This window comes from Pelophylax lessonae (assembly GCF_965119305.1).
Source record: "Pelophylax lessonae genome assembly, chromosome: 2".
In the NCBI taxonomy this organism is placed as follows: Eukaryota; Metazoa; Chordata; class Amphibia; order Anura; family Ranidae; genus Pelophylax; species Pelophylax lessonae.
Window position 1 is genome coordinate 408,668,304 of NC_138769.1, and position 22,882 is coordinate 408,691,185.

The 22,882-nt window shown below is 43.8% G+C and overlaps 1 protein-coding gene across 1 annotated transcript in view; it reads right to left on the minus strand.

Annotated features, from left to right (window-relative positions):
- The window catches only part of ATP2A3 (ATPase sarcoplasmic/endoplasmic reticulum Ca2+ transporting 3), a 409,528-nt gene that overhangs the window by 87,484 nt on the left and 299,162 nt on the right, over positions 1–22,882 (minus strand). Inside the window, exon 9 of the mRNA XM_082244776.1 lies at positions 15,274–15,362. Coding sequence (XP_082100902.1) covers positions 15,274–15,362 — 89 coding nt within the window. The remainder of the gene's footprint in view (positions 1–15,273; positions 15,363–22,882) is intronic.

The following is a 22,882-nucleotide window of genomic DNA, read 5'->3' on the forward strand; positions in this document are numbered from 1 at the left end:
GGAAGGCGCTGAACCCAGAGGTCCAGGAGAGCTGACTAGAGGGGTTGAGACACTGGAGAACCTGGAAAAACAGTATCGTGAGTAGAGGGGATCGTGTCTAAGGGCCTGGCCAGGAGGGGGGCTACTCCGGAGTGGAGTAGTCGGAGGACGGGTGTCAGCTGGTGGATAGAAAGGGGGTGCTAGGCGAGTACCCTTAAGATAAGTGCTAAACAAGCGGTCTATTCAGGAATTTTACCTTAGAATCATCTAGTGTAGTTATTCGAGTAGATTAAATATTTTGTTCCCTCGCTATAGCTACAAATTCTGGATGGGCCCTCTGCACACTGCTACACCCTTTCCAGCAAACTGTGCCATGAAAAACACGGATATTTAGTTCACATATAGTCCATACAGAATTTGTAGTGTTAATATGTGGTCACACCCTTTAGCACCTGATAGATTATATACATGTACAAGCTTTTGGGATTTGAGCACAGGTATATCTTTTCTCTCTTGCAACACAAGTCAGTGACCAGACCTGAACCTAGTCGCTCTCTAGGTTGACATGATGTCCAGTGTCCACCGTAGCATTTGCAGTGGCAAGGCAGTGTGGGACTGGTCATAAGAGGGATTACTTTGATGCAGTTGGTCAGCTTAAAATATGTATTGCAATATATGTGAACTAAATATCCCTGTTTTACATTGCAAAGTTTGCTGGAGAGGGTGTAAAGCCGTGTGCAGAGGGTCCATTCAGAATTTGTTATGTTAATATGTGGTCACACCCCTTTAGCACCTAATAGTGTTAATACATGTACAAGCTATTGGGATTTTGCACAGGTATATATTTGCTCACCATAGAGCTGGTTATTTGTATTTACCACTCCATAGAGATATTCAAGAATAAATTGTCTTTTTTTTTAAACTTTACATAATAACTAAATTATATGCCACACTTTTTTGTTATGTACAGCTGCAAGAAAAAGTATGTGAACCCTTTGGAATGATATGGATTTCTGCACAAATTGGTCATAAAATGTGATCTCATCATCATCTAGGTCACAAAAATAGACAATCACAGTCTGCTTAAACTAATAACACACAAAAAATGAAATGTTGCCATGTTTTTATTGAACACACCATGTAAACATTCACAGTGCAGGTGGAAAAAGCATGTGAACCCCTAGACTAATGACATCTCCAAGAGCTAATTGGAGTGAGTTGTCAGCCAACTGGAGTCCAATCAATGAGATGAGATTGGAGGTGTTGGTTACACCTGCCCAGCCCTATAAAAAAAAACACACCAGTTCTGGGTTTGTTTTTCACAAGAAGCATTGCCTGATGTGAATGATGTCTCTCACAAAAGAACTCTCAGAAGACCTACGATTAAGAATTGTTGACTTGCATAAAGCTGGAAAGGGTTATAAAAGTATCTCCAAAAGCCTTGCTGTTCATCAGTCCACGGTAAGACAAATTGTCTATGAATGGAGAAAGTTCAGCACTGCTGCTACTCTCCCTAGGAGTGGCCGTCCTGTAAAGATGACTGCAAGAGCACAGCGCAGACTGCCCAATGAGGCGAAGAAGAATCCTAGAGCGTCAGCTGGCAAATGTTAACATCCCTGTTAGCGAATCTACAATACGTAAAACACTAAACAAGAATGGATTTCATGGGAGGATACCACAGAGCAAGCCACTGCTGTCCAAACAAAACATTGCTGCACGTTTACAGTTTGCACAAGAGCACCTGGATGTTCCTCAGCAGTACTGGCAAAATATTCTGTGGACAGATAAAACCAAGTGGAGTTGTTTTGGAAGAAACACACAACACTATGTGTGGCGAAAAAGAGGCACAGCACACCAACATCAAAACCTCATCCCAACTGTGAAGTATGGTGGTGGGGGCATCATGGTTTGGGGCTGCTTTGCTGCGTTAGGACCTGGACGGATTGCCATCATCGAAGGAAAAATGAATTCCCAAGTTTATCAAGACATCTTGCAGGAGAACATAAGGCCATCTGTCTACCAGCTGAAGCTCAACAGAAGATGGGTGTTGCAACAGGACAATGACCCAAAGCATAGAAGTAAATCAACAACAGAATGGCTTAAACAGAAGAAAATACGCCTTCTGAAGTGGCCCAGTCAGAGTCCTGACCTCAACCCGATTGAGATGCTGTGGCATGACCTCAAGAAAGCGATTCACACCAGACATCCCAAGAATATTGCTGAACTGAAACAGTTTTGTAAAGAGGAATGCTCAAGAATTACTCCTGATCGTTGTGCAAGTCTGATCTGCAACTACAGGAAATGTTTGGTTGAAGTTATTGCTGTCAAAGGAGGTTCAACCAGTTATTAAATCCAAGGGTTCACATACTTTTTCCACCCGCACTGTGAATGTTTACATGGTGTGTTCAATAAAAACATGGCAACATTTCATTCTTTGTGTGTTATTAGTTTAAGCAGACTGTGATTGTCCATTGTTGTGACTTAAAAAAATGATCTGATCATCATCTATGACCAACTTGTGCAGAAATCCATATAATTCCAAAGGGTTCACATACTTTTTCTTGCAGCTGTATTTTATCCGATTAATCACTTAACCGAATCAATAATTGGCCAACTAATCGATTATGAAAATAATCGTTAGTTGCAGCCCTAGAAAGGAGGAACATGACCCATAATAGAATAAGCCTGAATCACAGTCTGTCTGATCCATCTGGAATTGGTCGCAGCAGAAGCAGCCAGCCCCTTGTGAGGTCCATCCATGACAAATAGTGAGTCTGATTTCCAAAAAGACTCCGTTGCTGCCAGATACACCTTTTTTGCCTGAACCACATCCAGGGAGTGCAAGGCAACTTCCTTAGGATGCTTAGGCTTGGGACACAGGGCGGGCAACACAATGTCTTCATTCAGATGAAAGTCAGAGAGGACCTTCGGAAGGAACGACGGACATGGATGCAGACCCACCTTATCCCTGTGAAGCACCAGGTAAGGTGAAGGACAAAACAACGCCGCTAGTTCAGGAACCCTGTACGCCAAAGTAATGGCCACCTTCTGAGACAATGTAAGCAGGGGAAATTCCTGGGGAAAAATTGCCAGGACCAGAGATCCCAGCAAGGAACTAGTTCCTTACTCCTGACTAGGCAGAAAAAAAATAGATAGCTATGGCAGGAAGTGGGAGTATAACCCCAGGCAGTACAACCCTATGGTCAAGAAAATGAAGAGCTGTGTCCTTTAATGAACGAAAGAGAAAGATATATTTTCAACCACAATAGTTGACTAGGGAAACCCTGTGAGGGATCATCACGTAAAACATGGGGTGACCTGGATATAGGGATTCAGGGTTAAATATTCAAACTATCCTGTGTACTAAGGGGAGGGTTAAAGTAGGAGATAGAAAAACAAGAGTAACAAAAATTAAAAGGCGACATGCAGGAAGAAGAAGAGGTGTGAGAAGGGAAAAGGGTGGTCAGGGTAGTCACCGAGAGGAGAAGCCCCTAATCCCAGTCCAAGGAGTAGTTACCGTAGTGTCACAAAAAACATGTCCTAATCAATCAGAGCCTACGTAAGCAACCAAGATAAAAAAAAAAAAAAATGAAAAGAAAAAAAAAAAAAGTGGGTCTAGGGGGTAGTGATCATTAGGATCACAAACGTTTTTAATTGGCCATAGATGTAAGCATTTAGAAGACTGCTACAGAACTGGGAAATAAGGTGAGTGGAGGCCTGATTTTGGGGACAAAGTTTCAAAGGGTGTGCAATCTCTATGGATGATGTTTATTTTATTGAGGTGAACAACAAAATTCTTCAGCTGTTCAGCTTCAACTTGGCTGCAAAAGGTAAAACAAGGTTTAAGTAACAGAAGTCCCAATCATTTCCATCCTTATAAACCACATTTTCAGCATACCTTTCAGGGTACTATTGAACCATGCTACCAGCCCATCAGTTTGGGGGTGGTATGCTGAGATGTGTAGGTACTTTTCATCAATCAATGCAGTTCTTTGGTTACCTTTGACATAAAAGGGGTTCCTTGGGCTGTCAAAATTGCTTCAGGAATACTGGTATGGGAAAATATGTGGAAAAGGTTTTTGCTATAACCTTGTAGAATGGGTTTCTAAGAGGGATTGCTTTTGGATAATGGGTGGCTTAATCAAGGACTACCCCTTTTGGACTTCGGCAGTGGCCCGACCAGACCCATCTTAAAAGGAACTTCAATTATAGGCAAGGGTAAAAGAGGACTGCAAAAATTTTTTGGTGTACATCAATATGACAGTCAGGGCAAGACTTACAATATTCCTCAAGTGCTTTGTTAATACCAGGTCAGAACAAAATACTGCTCAGCCTACTTTATGGTCTACCTCAAAAAGACCACTCAACATGTGAAAATGAGCTAGAACCAACACCATCCCTGTGTGAAATGGGGGAACCACTAACTACACCACAACTTGCCCCCTATTCCTTCTTTACATGATAAATAACTTATGGGATATTGCAAAGTGAGGGTATACTAAGCTAACTTTTGGTTCTTGAGGTGCCCTATTTATCACGTTTACATTATTCCATGCTTTTTTTTTCAAATTTGGATCGCACAACTGTGCACCTAGCATGAAGTGTAGCAAGTTCTTAACAAAACCCATTACATGCTTTCACTAGGTGTCTCCACAGAGAACATTGCAGTAGGGCAAATCTATTGCATCGGATGTATATAAAGTTTTCTCATTTTTTCAGTATCAAGCTTGGCACAGTCAGCCAGACTAGCATGGACCAATATGATGAGGTTTTCAGAGCCTAATAATGCCTTCACTGGATGTCGATCTATTGTAACAGTACATAACTGCCTTCCAGTCTCAGTTCCTAGGTATGCTGTTAGAACAGGCTTGGCAAATATCAAAATACAACTTCCAAGGTCACATTCTATAGGCTTATGTAATACAGAAAAAATTGCACTGTCATAACCTGATCTGCCATGCCTCTAAGATACCTTCTGAACTAGGAGGCCATTTCATATGTGGCACCCGTAGGTGTTACATCATCTCCCTAGGAGTCTGCTTACCCCTTTGACAAAAAGGAGAAGTTTTACCCAAGGTTGATATTTTTCGGTTTCAAAAGGTTACAAGCTTGGAAGGTGGATCCCGGAGATAGTGCTTGGTAGCAGTATGTCGCTCCACAAGGAACACTAACTAGCTCTTGGGGTCTGTAAGCCTAATGCACCTCTAAATCCTAACAGGCAACGCCCTGATTTAGGAGTTGCAGGTCACTCAATCCACAATCTGAGCAGGCTTGTGCATCTGCAGCTGCAACCACTTTCATACGTCTTGGACCTTTGGGGCTTTCCAAGGTCCCATAATCCAGTGTGAACACATGCTGCGCTAGAATGCCCATAGAAAACCCAAGCCTGGTTAGCTTTTGAGTTTTAGATACTCCTTGGCATTTTGTGGTTGTGAGTTATAGAAGGGTTTTTGGTTCCCTTTCCCCCCTCAGAAAAGGTGATAGCACATCAGCCCTCTTGCTCCTCTGGTACCTTCTCAGGCTTGGTGACTTTTTTAAAGTTGCCAAAGTAGGCTTCAACATCGTCCCCTCCAGGGACAATTTCCATAAAGTGCTCTGCAAAGGGTGAGGTGTAGAAGTTGGCTGCTAAGCCATCATCTGCCTCTCTAACATGGCCTGTATCTGCTGCTGTACAAGACAGGTTCACTGGCTGCTATCCCTCAAAGGAGCCTGGTGGGCTACAGTTAGCTGTTAAAACACCAGAGGGTGTCAGTCTAAGTGTAGTAAGATTGCAAACTTTATTAAAAGGCAAAATGGAAACTCACAACTTTGGACTCGACTTTGCGGAGGGCATGTAAATCCATTCCCGGGATCTTGAGCTCTACCGCTGGCCAGATCAAGGAAGTAAGCCACCAAAGGTCCGTGGCATAGAGCTGGACAAAAGTGATGCCATCGGACATGTAGGAACGTGGCTACATGTTTTGGGGGCCGACCAGTTCTTTTGTCAAGTCTGGAGGGATAGTATATACTGCACTATTTAGGCATGGAGGGCTACAACACCCAGCGCTGCTTTAAAGGGGCTAAACATGTTTGAGTGCTAATAAAACATAAATGTATTACATCAGTTTCTCTAAAAAAAAAAAAAACACCTGAAAAATTCATATGAAAAATTAGGGATAAGCATGATTTTAAATTAACTAATGAAAAAATGATAATAATGAGAAATAGAACACGCATACTGAATTTCATTACTGGTTTAAAAACAGACTCATAGGGGACTAAACATGAGGAGGAATTAGAAGATTTGAGGACTTAATTCATAAGCAACGGGTGACAATATGGAACATAATATATATTTAAAATAAAAAATGTAATATAATACATACCATAAAAGATGGTACCCAAACCTTACCACTAGAAGGAGCTATGATACGCTAATGGTTATATAATATAAATCAAAAAGGAAAAGGCAGGAAGGTATTTTCATAGACCTAAAATATACACATTACACATGCACACACAAACACATAGAAAAATGATGTAAAATATATATTAAAAAATGATGTATAAGGAGTATAAATAATGGGATTTTTGACTTCCCATTACTTCCTGTAAAATCCATTTCTCTAATGATCATTGATGGACACAGCTTCTCATCTTCATGACTACATGGGTTATACTGCCCCCTACAGGAGTAGGACACAAGGCAGAAAATAACTTGACTACGCCTATGGGGCAGTCCCAGGGGGTATACACCCACTCTCTGCTATTTTGTTACAAGCAGTGTCAGAAGAAAAAACCCAACTCCATAGAGGGGTGGGTGCTGTGTCCGTCATTGACCATCAGAGAAATAGATTTTACGGTAAGTCAAAAATCCCATTTTCCCTTTCGTTCATTGATGGACACAGCTTCTCATCTTCTTGACTATGTGGGATGTCCCAAAGCAGTGTCATACATGAGGGGTGGGAAAAGCAAGAAAAAATACTTTCCAAGGCCAAACCTAGCCAACCAGGTAACATGGAGCTCAACCATAAAACAACTGGAGCTCACCTGAAAAAAAAAAAAACCTTAAACACCCTCAAAGAGGACCACGTCCTCTAAACAGCAGCCTTCAAAACTTTGCGGCCAAAACTTATAAAACTTTGTGAACGTGTGCACAGACGACCAGGTAGCCGCCTTGCAAACCTGCATCACCGACGTCTGATGACGGAAATCCCAGGAGGCACTAAGCACCCGAGTAGAGTGCGCCTTAACCGGCAAGGAGGAACCTGACCCTTAATGGAACCAGCCTGAATCACGGTCTTTTTGATCCATCTGGAAAAGGTTGCAGCAGAAGCAGCCAACCCTTTGCGAGGTCCATTCGGGAGGACAAAGAGTGATTCTGACTTCCTAAAAGACTCCGTAGCTGAGAGGTACACCCTGATTGCCCAAACCACCGGAGACACAGCTGATGAAACAACTCCGGATGAAGTGACCATTCCCCCTAGTCCAATGCCTGTCGACTGAGGTAATCCACTTGCCAATTTTCCACCCCTGGAATGTGCACAGCAGAGAAGGCTGGAACGAACATTCTGCCCACCTTAGAATACCGGCTACTTCCCGAGCCACCAAGGCACTCCTTGTGCCCCCTTGGTAATTGACATAAGCCACGGCCGTGGCATTGTCCAACTGAATTTGTACCGGACACCCCTAAAGATTAATCGGCCAATGACCCAGACAAAATCTGATCGCTCGGAGTTCCAGTACATTGATCGGTAGCCTGGACTCTTCCTCAGTCCAGACCCCCTGAGCGGAATTCGTGCCGAGGATGCCTCCCCACCTGGACAGGTAGGCATCCATGGTGACAACCGTCCAGTACAGGGGAAGAAAAAAATTTTCCCTGACAAAGTGCACCTCTCGTACTCCGGCTCAACAGGATCAGATTGTCTAGAAACTGAGGATTCTTGTTTCATTTTTATCCGGATCTCTTTTTGCAGAGATCTCCTGTGGAACTGGGCAAATGGAACTGTCTCGAAGGTAGACACCATCAGGACCAGCACCCGCATGCAAGTCTGAAGAGATGACCGTCTGCTGAACAGCAGAAGCTGAATTTCCTCCTGCTATTTCTGCAAGTTTTTCCAGAGGAAGAAACACCCTGGCTGAGGCAGAGTCCAGAATCCAACCTAGAGAGTACAGACTGGTGGACAGAACCAGAGCAGACTTCTGAAAATTTTGAATCCAACCGAACTCCAGCAGAGTAATCTCCAAGTTGTCCAGAAGAGACTCTGCTCGCAAAAGCAGATCGTTCAGGTACCCCAGTACCGCGATCCCCCGCTGACGCTACAATGCTATCACCAGGGCCATTACTTTTGTGAAGACCCGAGGAGCGGAGGAGGAACCAAAGGGTAACACCACAAACTGATAATGCTCCTCACCCACGGAGGCATCGCTGGTGGCCGGCACATATTGGGATGTGAAGGAAGCCGACCTTGATGTCGATGGAGGCGAGGAAATCCCCCGGTGTAGGGACACCACTACCATGCGAATGGACTCTATTCGCAACTTCTGTACCAGCACAAAGCAGTTTAGTGCCTTGCAAGTCTTGCACTGCCCCAAAGAGACCCCCTAAACGATCTGGGGACAAGTGCAGGTTGGAAGGGAAGATCTTTCCGGAGGGTAAGGTCGAAGCTTGATCCTGTAGATGAGCAAATAACTTTGTGGACCCACTTGTTTTCTATCAGGGAGGTCCACAGATCCGGAAACCTCGAAGACATCCTCCCACCCCAGACACGGGAGAGGAACCCTTCATGCAGAGGAAACCTTGACCGCAGGTCCAGCAGAACCCACTTGTGACTTGCCAGACCAGATCCTCTTAGAACCCCCTGTAAAGCCTTTGATGAAATCATCCAAGGAAGCTCCAAACAGGCCACACCCAAAGGGGCGTCACAGACAAACTGCACTTTGACTAACTGATCCGCCAGCTCCGCAAAGGCAGGGGGGAGCTGTTCCCCTTCCAGGTCCCATCGTAGAAGTTTTGCCCACTCAGTCATAGCTTGCGACACCAGGGCAATAGTAAATACCGGCCTAAGTGCTGAACCAGCCACAGTGAACATATGGCGGGTCAAGGCCTCCGACCTCCTATCAGCTGGATCTGTAAAGACCGAGGACTCTTCAACCAGAATTACAGTGGCTTTATTTAACCTGGAAACTACAGGAGGAGCCTTAGATTTTTTTTTAAGGAGGGAATCCTCATGAGGGTAACGCATTGCAAAAGTGCGTTATGGGCACCCCCACTGTTTTTTGACAATATTGTTAAAAAAAACGGTAAAGGGGAACACCTTCGCCGCCTTGGAGGACCTGTGGGTGCCAAAGGTGACCTGTGCCTCCGATTCTGTGTTAGTCGCATCCTTCATCTGTAAGGTGTCCCGCATTGAGAAAATCAGTGCATCCACCAGCGTCTTTTCATGCGAGGCTAGAGGAGCAGAGGATCATCCTCACTATCTGAGCACACAGAGTGCGTGGACGCAGACCCAGAAGGGTAACTCACATCTGTGGCGCAACTCACATCCGCGGCGGCCGAATCAAATTCATGATCTGATGAGACCGAGTAGGCAGGTGAAGACGGGGGATGCTTTTTGCTAACCCGTTTTTCCAGGACTAAATCTACCTTGGACACCAAGGACTCCATGAGCGCCGTCAGTGCAGTCAGTTGTACCTCATAGGGGAACAGGTGGTGAAATATGCTCCAGGGACTCCATTAATGGAGGGGGGAACCAACAATAAAAAATGTATCACACTGCAAAGGACATCCCACCATGCTGGTGGCACCACAAGGCCCAGCACAGAGCACTACCACTGCTACAGCAGAGAGGGAGAGAGAACCCCAACAAAAAAACTCACCACCAATCAGGCACTTACAGCACCAAACTGCAAACCATGCAGCGATCAGGAAGAGAAATATCCAGGGATCAGCACTAGGGGCTGAGGAGGGGCTCTCACCGCTCATCCGGCTTCAAAAACATGGCAGCCGCTTTTTTCAATGGGAAATCACAAGAAAATGGCCAATGAGGATACACAATCATGGCCGCTGATCTGCAGCATAAAAAGATAGACGAAAATGGTGGCTCAGCGCGGCACCATGCGGCTCCCAGGGGGGACCCCTGGAGCTCAAAAACAATTGCAACAGGAAGAGGTGCCCTGGAAGGCAGCCCCACAAGGCCCAGCCCCCTCCTAAAATTCGATCATCCAGTCGCCAGCGGCGCACTCCCCACCCACCACCATCGCCAGCTAAACACCCCAGATTGACCTAAAACGGTATGTCCACCCCATGGGGGATGACCAAGGCCCCTGAAGACCACCGAGAAGGTGGGGCGCTTTCTGAGAAGGATAGCCAGGGGATCTGACCATCCCAGGGAGTGGCCCACGTCCACCCCAAAACCCTCCAGGGGTAGAGGTGGGACAGCTACTTACCACACCAGGAACAGGGTGGGCACAGCTTCAGACAGACCACTGCTCCATCGTAATGTGGGTGCTGTTGGCCAGGAGGATTGCTGCGACTTAGGCAGAAGCCAGGTCGTATGCGCCCTTGCGAGACATTTAACTCGCATGCCAGCCCCCGTCCAGTGGGGCTATGTCGCGGCCAACCTAGCGCTGAGCTGCGGTCTGCACTCGCTCGCTGGCCAGACTGGGGGGACCTACTGGATCTGACAATTGATTGTAGATTCTCATCAGCAAAAAAATACTAAAGAGGAAAAAATTCCATTTAAAAAAAAAAAAAAAATCGCCAGGACCAGATATTCTGGCAAGGAACTAGGTCCTTACTCTTATCTTGGCAGGAAAAAAAATGAGTACCTATATCAGTGAGTGGGTGTATACCCCCCTGGGACTGCCCCATAGGCATAGTCAAGTTCTTTTCTGCCTTGTATTCTACTCCTGTAGGGGGCAGTATAACCCACGTAGTCAAGAAGATGAGGAGCTGTGTCCGTCAATGAACGAAAGAGATTTATTTGCGTCAGAGAGAGGGCTATATAATGATGTTCACCTCAATCTCCTCATTGAGACTACCCCGAGTAGGGAATTGAGAGTATAATTCCAATATGTTTCTCAATTGCACAATTTTTTGAAGCACTCCAGAGGGAGCTCACCAAATTGCAGATAAGAGTTATGCAGGTGAACTGGCAGAGGGCTATTCATTTTACCTCACAAAATCAGGTGAAGGGAGAAAGGCGAGAGAGGGAAGGTGCTCCAGCCCAGGAGTCTGGTCAGGACTAAATGTGTAACACCCTAAACATGCATTTCTAAAGTAAGTATCTCCCATGGTTAAGAGAAGTGAGAGTAAGTAAGCAGTAAGCAGATTTAGGAGGAGTCTCTTTAAAGTGTAGTTTAATCACCTCCCACCCGGGCCATTGTAAATATACGGCCGGGTGGGAGTCTCCTCCTTCTGATCGGACGTTCCGGAACGTCCTTCAGAAGGAGAGAGATCGCGCCGCCGCGGGCTCGATGTGCCTGTGTCCCTAGGACACAGAGCAACAAGACTCGGCAGGAGGGCCCTGTGATTGGCCCTCCTGATCACATGACGGCTGTGTCCAATCACAGCCGTCATGTAATGTCAATACAGCCGTTGTAACAGCTTCGATCTCTTCTCCTCCTGACAGATCCCTTCAGTGAGGAGAAGAGAAGAGGATCGATTCTGCAGCTGGGGTGATCAGTGAGTATTTCTAATTACTCACTGATCACAGGGGGGTCTGTGCTGGTAATCAGATGATTACCAGTGCAGCCCTGGGGGGAGGGGGTGCCACTAGAGCCACCAGGGATGCCCACCATAGCCACCAGGGATGGCAAACAGGGCTCAGAGAGCCTGCCAGTGGTGCCCCCCTATGAGTGCTGCCCACCAATGCCATCAGTGCTGCCCACCAGTGCCCGTTATTGCCATCTATCAGTGCCGCCCACCAGTGCCCACCAGTGCTGCCTATCAGTGCCGCCCATCAGTGCCCATCAGCGCTGCCTATCAGTGCCCACCAATGCTGCATATCAGTGCTATCTATCAGTGCCACATATCAGTGCCCATCAGTGCTGCATATCAGTGCCACCCCATCAGTGTCTCCTCATCAGTGCCTGTCAGTGCGGCATCATCAGTGCTCATCAGTGCAGGAAAAAACGTATCTATTTACAAAATTTTATAACCTAAACAAAAAAACTTTTTTTTTTTTTTCAAAATTTTCGGTCTTTTTTTATTTGTGCACCAAAAAAGAAAAAACCTGGCGGTGATCAAATACCACCAAAAGAAAGCTCTATTTGTGGGGAAAAAATGACACAAATTTGGTTTAGGTACAGTGTTGCATGACCGTGCAATTGTCATTCAAAATGCAACAGTGCTAAAAGCTGAAAATTGGTCTGGGAAGAAAGGGGGTTTAAGTGCCCAGTATTGAGGTGGTTAAGCAGTGTTTTCTGCAGCTAGCACATTTCTCCCATGTAAGGAGTAAGTATCTCCTATGGTTAAGAGAATTGGGATTTATCCTTCATTTTATGGATAGTGTAGGACCCATTGATAATGGAGTACTTTGACGCAGTGGTGGGCTTAAGCACGATATGGCCATATGGTGTGACCAAATCCCCATATTTACTCATTTAAATCAGGTCTCAGTAGCTGTGTAAGATTTGAAAGTTACTCCTTTTGTATGTGTGCACTATCCTCTGTGGATATATACAGTATCTCGAGTACACCCCTCACATTTGTGTAAATATTTTATTCTATCTTTTCACGTAACACTGAAGAAACTACACTTTGCTACAATGTAAAGTAGTGAGTGTACAGCTTGTATAACAGTGTAAATTTGCTGTCCCCTCAAAATAACTCTACACACAGCCATAAATGTCTAAACTGCTGGCAACAAAAGTGAGTACACCCCTAAGTCAAAATGTCCAAATTGGGTTTCAATTAGCCATTTTCCCTGCCCGATGTCATATGACTCGTTAGTGTTACAAGGTCTCAGGTGTGAATGGGGAGCAGGCGTGTTAAATTTGGTGTTATAGATCTCACTCTCTCATACTGGTCACTGGAAGTTCAACATGACACCTCATGGCAAAGAACTCTGAGGATCTGAAAAAAAGAATTGTTGCTCTACATAAAGATGGCCTAGGCTATAAGAAGATTGCCAAGACCCTGAAACTGAGCTGCAGCACAGTGGCCAAGACCATACAGTTAGTTAACAGGACAGGTTCCACTCAGAACAGGCCTCGCCATGGTCAACCAAAGAAGTTGAGTGCATGTGCTCAGCGTCATATCCAGAGGTTGTCTTTGGATAGACATATAGCATATGAATGCTTCCAGCATTGTTGCAGAGGTTGAAGGGGTGGGGGGTCAGCCTGTCAGTGCTCAGACCATACGCTGCACACTGCATCAAATAGGTCCGCATGACTATCGTCCCAGAAGAAAGCCTCTTATAAAGATGATGCACAAAATAGTCCGCAAACAGTTTGCTGAAGACAAGCAGACTAAGGACATGGATTACTGGAACCATGTCTTGTGGTCTGATGAGACCAAGATAAACTTATTTGGTTCAGATGGTGTCAAGCGTGTGTGGCTGCAACCAGGTGAGGGGTACAAAGACAAGTGTGTCTTGCCCACAGTCAAGCATGGTGTTGGGAGTGTCATGGTCTGGGGCTGCATGAGTGCTGCCAGCACTGGAGAGCTGCAGTTCACTGAGGGAATCATGAATGCCAACATGTACTGTGACATACTGAAACAGAGCATGAACCCCTCCCTTAGGAGACTGGGCCGCAGGGCAGTATTCCAACATGAAAACGACCCCAAACACACCTTCAAGACGACCACTGCCTTGCTATAGAAGCTGAGGGTAAAGGTGATGGACTGGCCATGCATGTCTCCAGACCTAAACCCTATTGAGCATCTGTGGGTCATCCTCAAATGGAAGGTGGAGGAGCGCAAGGTCTCTAACATCCACCAGCTCAGTGATGTTGTCATGGAGGAGTGGAAGAGGACTCCAGTGGCAACCTGTTAAGCTCTGGTAAACTTCATGCCCAAGAGGGTTAAGGCAGTGCTGGAAAATAATGGTGGCCACACAGAATATTGACACTTTAGGCCCGATTTGGACATTGTCACTTAGGGGTGTACTCACTTTTGTTGCCAGCAGTTTAGACATTAATGGCTGTATTTTGAATTTTTTTGAGGGGATAGCAAATTTACAAGGTCATACAAGCTGTACACTCACTACTTTACATTGTAGCAAAGTGTAATTTCTTCAGTGTTGTCACATGAAAAGATAGAATAAAATATTTACAAAAATGTGAGGGGTGTACTTACTTTTGTGAGATACTGTAATCTATCTATCTATCTATCTATAGAGAGAGAGAGAGAGAGAGAGAGAGAGAGAGAGAGAGAGAGAGAGAGAATGATACAATGGAAAATGTGCTGAAGACAATTCAAACAGGTTGGCTGGCACTTACACAGCTCATTACACAAAAAGTTCTAAATATTTGAGCTGCCACATTGTAAATTTGGTTTGGAACAGTCATCCTTAGCATGACATAGTTAATTAATAGAGTATTCAACCCTGGAGAGTGACTGAAAGCCTTTTATACCTTTACACTCTCTAGACATTAGAATATTAGCAGGAATGTTAAAGATATTGGTCTCTAATTTGACTAAACACCTGCCCACACGAAAAGTGCTGGAAAATGTAATTGCTTTTAAAATGACTGCCTACAACTAAAATATAGTTGTATTACTGGAAGCCAGCAGCAAAAACATTATTGGTTCAACTTTTGTTATCTTTACTCTTATCTAGCCATATCTACTGGTAGATTAAGTCAAACTAGAGGTGCGAAATTGGCAAGATAATTTATTTTGACAATGCAGGCCACCACTAGACTAAGAAAGGCTGTTCTAATGTGACATAGATGGATTTTTTACACTTTCTTCGAACCACCTCTGCATACAAAATCTGCATTTTAATGTCTTTTGAAAAGACTGCAACTTGCACTGTTGCTCTATCAATTTACCCCAACAGTTTCACGGCTTCAGTTATGTAACTCCAGTTTACACCTGCTTGTTATTTTCAGAAACTTCCTCCCACTGGATGAGCCGAAGTCCAACTTGGATGAGTGATTAACCATTGCTAAATTCACATGAGTGATAAAATCTTACATCATTCTACATTTATTTGGTTCTCAAGCAAAATATTGTAAAGAATTAGCTGATGCAAATATACTGTATAGCTGCTACTGCTCTTTATTCTGACATTGTTTCTATGGTGCCTGCTAACGAGAAGGTATAAAGCCCATTCCCATATTCAAATTGTCACACAAAATACTCACATTTGACCTTCTGGAGCATAGGTAGAGCCAGTGATGCTGAATTCATGAAGACTGCAATGTGTTCCTTCAATCTTCTCAACTACAAACATCTTAAAAGAAGAAGAAAAGAATATTTAGCTTACATATTAGTTAATCCATGTAACCCATCTTACAATTTAAAAATGTCCAAACAAGGTAATACAGCTTGTAAAATAGTTGAAAATGCTGGCACTGAACCACTTTAGCTTTCTGCTTTTTGTTCTACATGACTGCCCCTGGTTCTCTAAAACCAATTTCATAAACACTGCAACTGAACAGTTCTTCAACCATGGCATAAAAACCCAAATCCTAAGCATTACAAGCTGAATAAAGCATCTTTACATCGTGCACCTAGTTAGTTTTCCTAAAGGATCGTTGCCTCTTAAAAAGAAAAAAAAAAAAACCCCAAAAAGCAACATTCTAATACAGCCATGAAACATCTCATGACATAATGTAGACCTGAACGTTTTCCAATTTAGTCTGTACATACTGTACACATCACATCAGCATTCTCTTAGGCTCTCACTATAGCTGGCCAGGGGGGTTCCAGTGTTTAGCTGAGTAGGCAGCCCCATTGAAAGCAAAGGGAGGCTGCCGACTCTCGCATGTAATCTCTCAAACTGCAATTGCATACGAGTGATTTGTATGCGATGCAGTCTGCGTCCTGGGCCATCCACTCACATGTGACCGCACCATCACCTCTAACATTGGGTGTCCTACGTGTGGAAATTGCTGCATTATGTAAAACTATTAGAATGCTTTTTTATATTTTGTAATGGGGTGCCTTGAGACTGTCCATAATTTTAAAGAATGCTTGAAATTGTCTATAATTTTAAAGGGTGCCTTGACTGAAAAAGGTTGAGAAATACTTTAAACAATGTTAGTGATGTAGCTGGGGGAAGAGTTGTGGGTGGCTTTGTAGGTTTTGGTTAGTATATAAAATGTTATTTGTTGGATGAGCCATTGGAGGGATTGGCAGACAGAAGTAGCAGAAACTGAGCAGTTGGTTTCAGGAGGCTGGTAGCAGCATTAATGATGGACTGAGGGGGAGCAGCCTATGTAAAGGTATGCCAATGAGGAAGGAATCGCAGTAGTTGAGGTGAGAAATAAACAGGGAGTGATATAGAAGCTTGTGGTGTTTTTGGTTAAGAAGGGGCCTTATTTTGGAGATATTATGAAGGTTGAGGCAGCAAGATTTGGAAAGTGATTGTATGTGCAACTAAAAGTAGAATTCAGACTCCAGGATTACACCCAACAACTGGCATGTAGGGAAAGAGTGATTGTTGTGCCATCAATCTTGATACAGAAGTCAGGGGAAGGGGCATGTGGGGAAGGGGCAAGATATTATGAGCTCAGTTTTTGATAGATAAAGTCTGAGGAAATGGTGTGACATCCATACTGAAAAAAAAAGTTTAGCAACCTCCTTTATTGTAGCAAGGTTAAAGGTAGTATTGAGTGTACAGGTGGACACGTAATATCGGTGGGGGAAATTTTTGTACAGTGGAGATCTCAACATGAATTGCATCATTATACTGCCTGTTCTACACTATTATCCTATCCCCACCATGGAATTGCCCAACTCCATAATGCCCGTCCCCACTATGAAACTGCCCCACTCTGTAATGCTTGTACCCCCCTGAAACTGCCCTCTCTGTATTGCCTGTCCTCACTATCAACTGCACCCCCTGTACTGCCTGTCCCCAACAACAGCTGTCATCCTCTGTACTACCTTATCCCTACCATCAACTGCCCTCCCACAGTGCTACCTGTCCACACTATCAGCTATGGTTCTATGTGGTCTGTCTGCATCTGCTTGCAAACATACAGGGCAAAAGCAGATACATTACACAGAGCCACAGCTCTAAGTGATCTTTTACTATTATAAATGAATAAAACCACTGATTGTTTATTCATAATCATGAAAGCTCACTGAAAGCTCACTCAACTTTGAGAGGGAGTGTGGGTTTCTGTCCTGATTGTACCTCCCCGGACAGGACTAAACATATTTTGGGCTTCAGCATGGGGTGGAAATACAGCCAGCATTAAGATGTGCATTCCCAATCAGAATGGGACCAAGTGCTAAATGACCAAGTGCTAAATGAACTTGGTCCCCTGAGAAGATAAAATTGAAAACATTTTCAGGAGAGCTCACATGTAAGATCCCTAGCCAAGACCCATTTGTGCAATGTGGAGATATAACTTTTTAAAAATAAAATTAGTATAACCATCAAGGGTGGCTAAAAAAAAAAAATGAAATCCATTTAATGTAAAAACTACATTAAGTAAGCACACAAATATCAGTTTACAGTGCAGATGTGTAGGTGACAGGCAGTGTTCACTAGCAAATGGCTATGTTTGCTTCTGTAGATTACAAAGCAGATGGAAAAGAAAAAGGACTGACAAAATAATCAAAATGGATACATAAACCGTAAATAAGTGTAAAACACCTTTTAATCAAGTATATAACTTGTATTTAGGTATACTATAAAGTGTACATACATTCTCCATGCGAGACTCAGCTCTTGCTGAATTCAGAATAGGTGTTACAAGTATGATGACTTAAAAGTTTCTTTTTAATTAGCAATACTGGTTCTGTAGGGAAATGCGGTGAAAATTGGACATAGGTACAACAATTCTCTTTGGAAAAACAAAGTTAATAGGGTTAATATGTTTCTCGTAATTCTACCAATACTTCTCTTTTGCTATGGGTCAGGCCTATTAAATTATTACTAACATGGCAACCTTATAACAAAAACAGCTCCCCACATACATACCACCAACAAATAAATTCCTATTGTAAGAAGGCATTAGGATGCAAAGCCTCTCAGACATTGATTCTGTTATTCTAATTCCCCTAAAATATATAGCATTTTCCAGTTATTTCTTTCATGACAATGACACCTATTAAAGTTACATAGCCCCTCTGATACCAGTTGTGCCTTCAGCAACAACCATGAACAAAACACGGTTGCAACTTAAAAGCACAGTGAGTGCAACACTATGCACTGTGCTTAAATATATTGTAGCGTGTGCTAAAGAAACCAAGTACTTTTGACTTCTACTGTGGAAAACAATATACATAATAAGTGCAACGTAAAAACTGGATTTTTGACTTATCGTAAAATCCTTTTCTCTGAAGTTCATTGACTGACGCAGCTCCATATTCTTCTTAACCATTGGGTTAGGCAGGAAAAAAAAAAAAACACTTTACCACACCGATGGGGCAGTCCCTGAAGGCATACACCCACTCACTCTGCTATAGGATTCAGTTTTGTTGCAAGCAGTGTTAGAAGCAGTGTTAGAAGTAAAAAAAAAACCCTAACCGACTCAATAGAGGGGCGGGTGCTGCGTCTGTCAATGAACTTCAGAGAAAAGGATTTTTCAGTAAGTCAAAAATCCAGTTTTCTCTATCGTTTATTGACAGACGCAGCTCCATATTCTTCTTAACCATTTAGACGTCCCAAAGCAGTATTTGGGAAAACAACGCAGACAAAGATTGTAATTCCAAGGGCTAAACTCAGCAAACCAGGAACTGGAGCTCACCTAGAAACAACATACACCCTCAGAGAAAAAATTGCTCTTTTTAAACAGCAGCCTTCAAAACCTTGCTGCCAAAAGAAGCATCACAGGATGCCAACACATCTAACATGTAGAATTTGGTGAACGTGCACACAGACGACCAAGTTGCCGCCTTGCAAACTTGTATTACTGATTCCTAATGGAGAAAGGCCCAAGAGGCACTCAGCGCCCAAGCAGAATGCACCTTCACAGGAAAAGGTGGAACCTGACCCTTAAGTGAATATGCCTGCACCACTGTCTGCCTGATCCATCTGGATATGGTCACAGCAGACGCAGCAAATCCCTTCTGAGGTCCTTCCGTGAGGACAAAAGGAGAGTCTGATTTCCTGAAACTCAGTAACCGCCAGGCAAACCCTAATTGCCCAAACCACTGCCAAACAATGCAAGGCAATTTCCTTGGGATGCTTGGGCTTAGGACAGAGTGAAGGCAGCACAATGTCTTCATTCAATGGAGATGAGAAACCACCTTAGGAAGAAACTACCAATTAGGTTGAAGTACCACTTAATCTCTGTGGACCACCAGAGAAGGAGAATGGCAGGACAGCGACGCCAATTTAGACACTCTGCGGGCAGAGGTAATAGCCACCAAAAAAGGCTACCTTTTGTGACAGTGTAAGCGAGGAATCTCCCTAAGTTTTCAAACTGAGGATTTTGAAGAACAGACAGTACCAACTTAAGATCCCACGGAGGTAACTGGGACCGTGTCGGAGGAGCTACATGACTAACTCCCTGGATAAAAGTGGGAATCAATTTAATAGTGCCCAAGGCCAATCGCTGCTCAATCCTTTGTAGGAAAGCCAATATCCTAGTCACAGAAAAGGAGCGTGGATGCACCTCAATCGAATCACACCATGAGATGTATGATTTCCACGTACGATGATAAATCTTCCTGGAGGTAGATTTTCTAATTTTCAATAGTGTAGGAGTCAGAAAGACCCCTATCCGTCAATACCTGGCTTTCAACAGCTACGCCGTTAAAGCCAAAGACTGTAAAGCACGATGGAAGATCGGCCCTTGAGACAACATATCTTGACTGAGAGGAAGTCTCCAAGGAGCATCGGCGACCAACCTTACCAGATCTGCATACCAAGACCGGCGAAGCTAGTTTGGGGCCACCAGAAATGACCAGAATCCCTTCCACCTCTATTCAGCACATAAGCCTTGCAGAAGTTTCAGCGGAGGAAAAACATAGATCCACCGATACTGATCCCAAGGAGCCACCAGTGCGTCTGTGGCGTCGGCCAGAAGATCCCGAGACCTGGCTACAAACCTCTGTACCTTCTCATTGAGCCGAGAAAAGAAGAGGTCTACATCGGGTGTCCCCCGCCAGACACACAACAGGTAAAACACCTCCAGGTGCAGGGAGCATTCCCCCTGATCCAACACCTAACGACTCAAGAAATCCAGACAGTCCTCCGGTGACACAGGCACAAAAACAGTGAAAAGGAAACTATAGATCCACCACCAAGGGGAAGAAACACATTATTTCTTACCAGATTCCAATGACTACTGGGTTGAGCAGCAGTCAAAGTGAGCTCATGTAAAATCACTTGGTCAGTGAATCAAGATTCCTTAGAAGTATGAAGACAGACTCCAAAGCATATAAATGAAAAAATGGAAAGCAATCATTGCGCAGATCTCTAAAAACAGTTTATTAAACATAAAGAAACAGCACACAGGGTACTCACACTCTCTCCATAAGAAATAAGCATAAAGACACGAGGGTAGTGGTGTAGATCAGTTTCAAACCAAAAACATGGCCGACCTCCAATGGTATGCAGTACCAATGTCAAGTGACTGAGCTCCTTCTGATGCGTTTCACCATAGGCGACGGGCATGGCCACATAACGTAGACCCACTCTATATATAGGGCACAGAACGGAAGTGGGCAGAAGTCAAATATGGGGAACTAAATACAACATATTGAATCCCAACAATAGGCAGATAGAAAACAGGGGATCTTTACACCCCTCTATATCCTTAAGTGAAAACGAGGTGGCACTGGGTCACAAGCAGGGCGAAAAGCAGCGGCTCCGTACGGGACCGGAAATGACGTACCATCGAATAACTGGAAGAAGTCATTCTCAAAACCAAAGACCGAAAGTGACGACAGTGCTTTCCGGAATCAGAACGGAACTGAAGCCAGATGTGTTCCACAGATGAGAAGGTGAAAAGCAGGAAGCCCAATACATCCGGAGTCCCAACGAATGGAGGCAGTAAAGCACAAAACAGAGTACACTTCATTATAAGCACAATTAAATAGGTGCTAAACAGACAAAAACCCTAAAAAAAGATTTAAAAAACAAATAAAATATATATTCATGAAAATCTCATACTCTATAGGTATAGGCCAACATATTAAGTGGCACAAACATTAAATAATCAATTAAGATTCCTATAAAAATAAAAGATCTAAAAGATAATGTACAAAAGATATATAGTAAGGGATACATATGGCAAATCCCAAATTAGCTCTACCAAAATCCAGAAATGTATCCTTGATTTATTGGACTTCAACATGAAACACAATTTCTTTTGGTTTCAGGGAGTATTTTATTTACAAATTTGAGAGGTTGCAAATATGTGCAAAATTTGCACCAGCATGGCAAATCTCTTCATGGCCAAGTGAGAGGAGGATGTCATCTATGCCAACAGGAGACCCGAATTTGTCCTCTGGAGGCGTTACATAGAGGACTTCCTCCTCCTTTGGCATGGAGATGCTGCTTCATTGGACGAATATGAGGCAGCTTAACATCAATGACTGAGGTATTCTGTAACAGCATGAGAGGAGTAAAACCCAGATCCACTTCTTGGACCTTTAATATCAGAGTTGTTGAAAATAGAGTGGTTACTAGTACCTTTTTCAAGGAATCTGATCGTAATGGCTTTATTAGCACCAGGAGCTGTCACTATAGCCCTGATTGAATGCTATCCCCAAGAGTAAATTTTTACGTTTGAAAAGAAACTGTACCCTTAGGCTCCGTTCACATGTCAGCGTATGGATCGCGGGCAGAACCGCCGCGGTTCCGCCCGCGATCCGGAGATTATTGCAAATCGCGGGACGCCTGTGCGTTGCCCGTTGATTTGCAATAGCCCCCCAAACGCTGAGCGATGTTGCCGCGATTTCCGCTTGCCGAATCGCGGTAACATCGCGCAAAAAAAAATCGTGGGACGCAATACGCTCCAAAGAAGCTCTTGTACTTTTTTGGGCGTAATGCGTCCCGCGATTTTTTGCGCGATGTTCTGCCCGCGATCCATACGCTGACATGTGAACAGAGCCTTAGAGAGGATTTTTTGAGGGAGGCCGATAATCTTAAATCTAGATTCCTGAAAAAGGGCTACTCATCTGACTCTCTAGATAGAACTATTTCTGAGGTTAATGGTCAGGACAGACGTGATCTAAAGATGGCAATGCGAACTCTACAAATTTCTCAAGTAAATTCTCTTTCGTTACCTCTTTCTCTACCCAACATTATGCTAGTAGAAGCATTATGAAAAAACATTGGAATATACTCAGGAATGATAGGGTCTTGGGACCTTTATTGCCTGAGAAGCCATCAGTAACATTTAGGGGTATTCCTCCAGGTTGCCCCAAATGTACTCGATCCACCTGAAAAATTTACCTTTTTTTAATCAACTCAAAGGCTTTTACCCTTGTAAAAGATGTGCAGTCTGCACTGTCAATTCCCTCAAAAACAGGAAGTATACTTCTAATGTCACTTCTAAGATGTACGACATCAATACCCTCCTAACTTGCACTACCAAGAATGTGGTCTATATCATTACGTGCCCTTGACTGTGTGTTTCTTCCCCTTGGTGGTGGATCTATCGTTTCCTTTTCACTTTGTAATAAATCTCACAGAACCGCCCAGTACTTATGGAGAAATCTCTGCGCTTGAGGAGGTGTCAGCTGCATATGCTAACTGACCCATCAATATATGCTGCTACTTGGAAATAAATACAACTAGATAATAATATCGGTCTGAAATAAATGACAAATATTAGTAGCGCA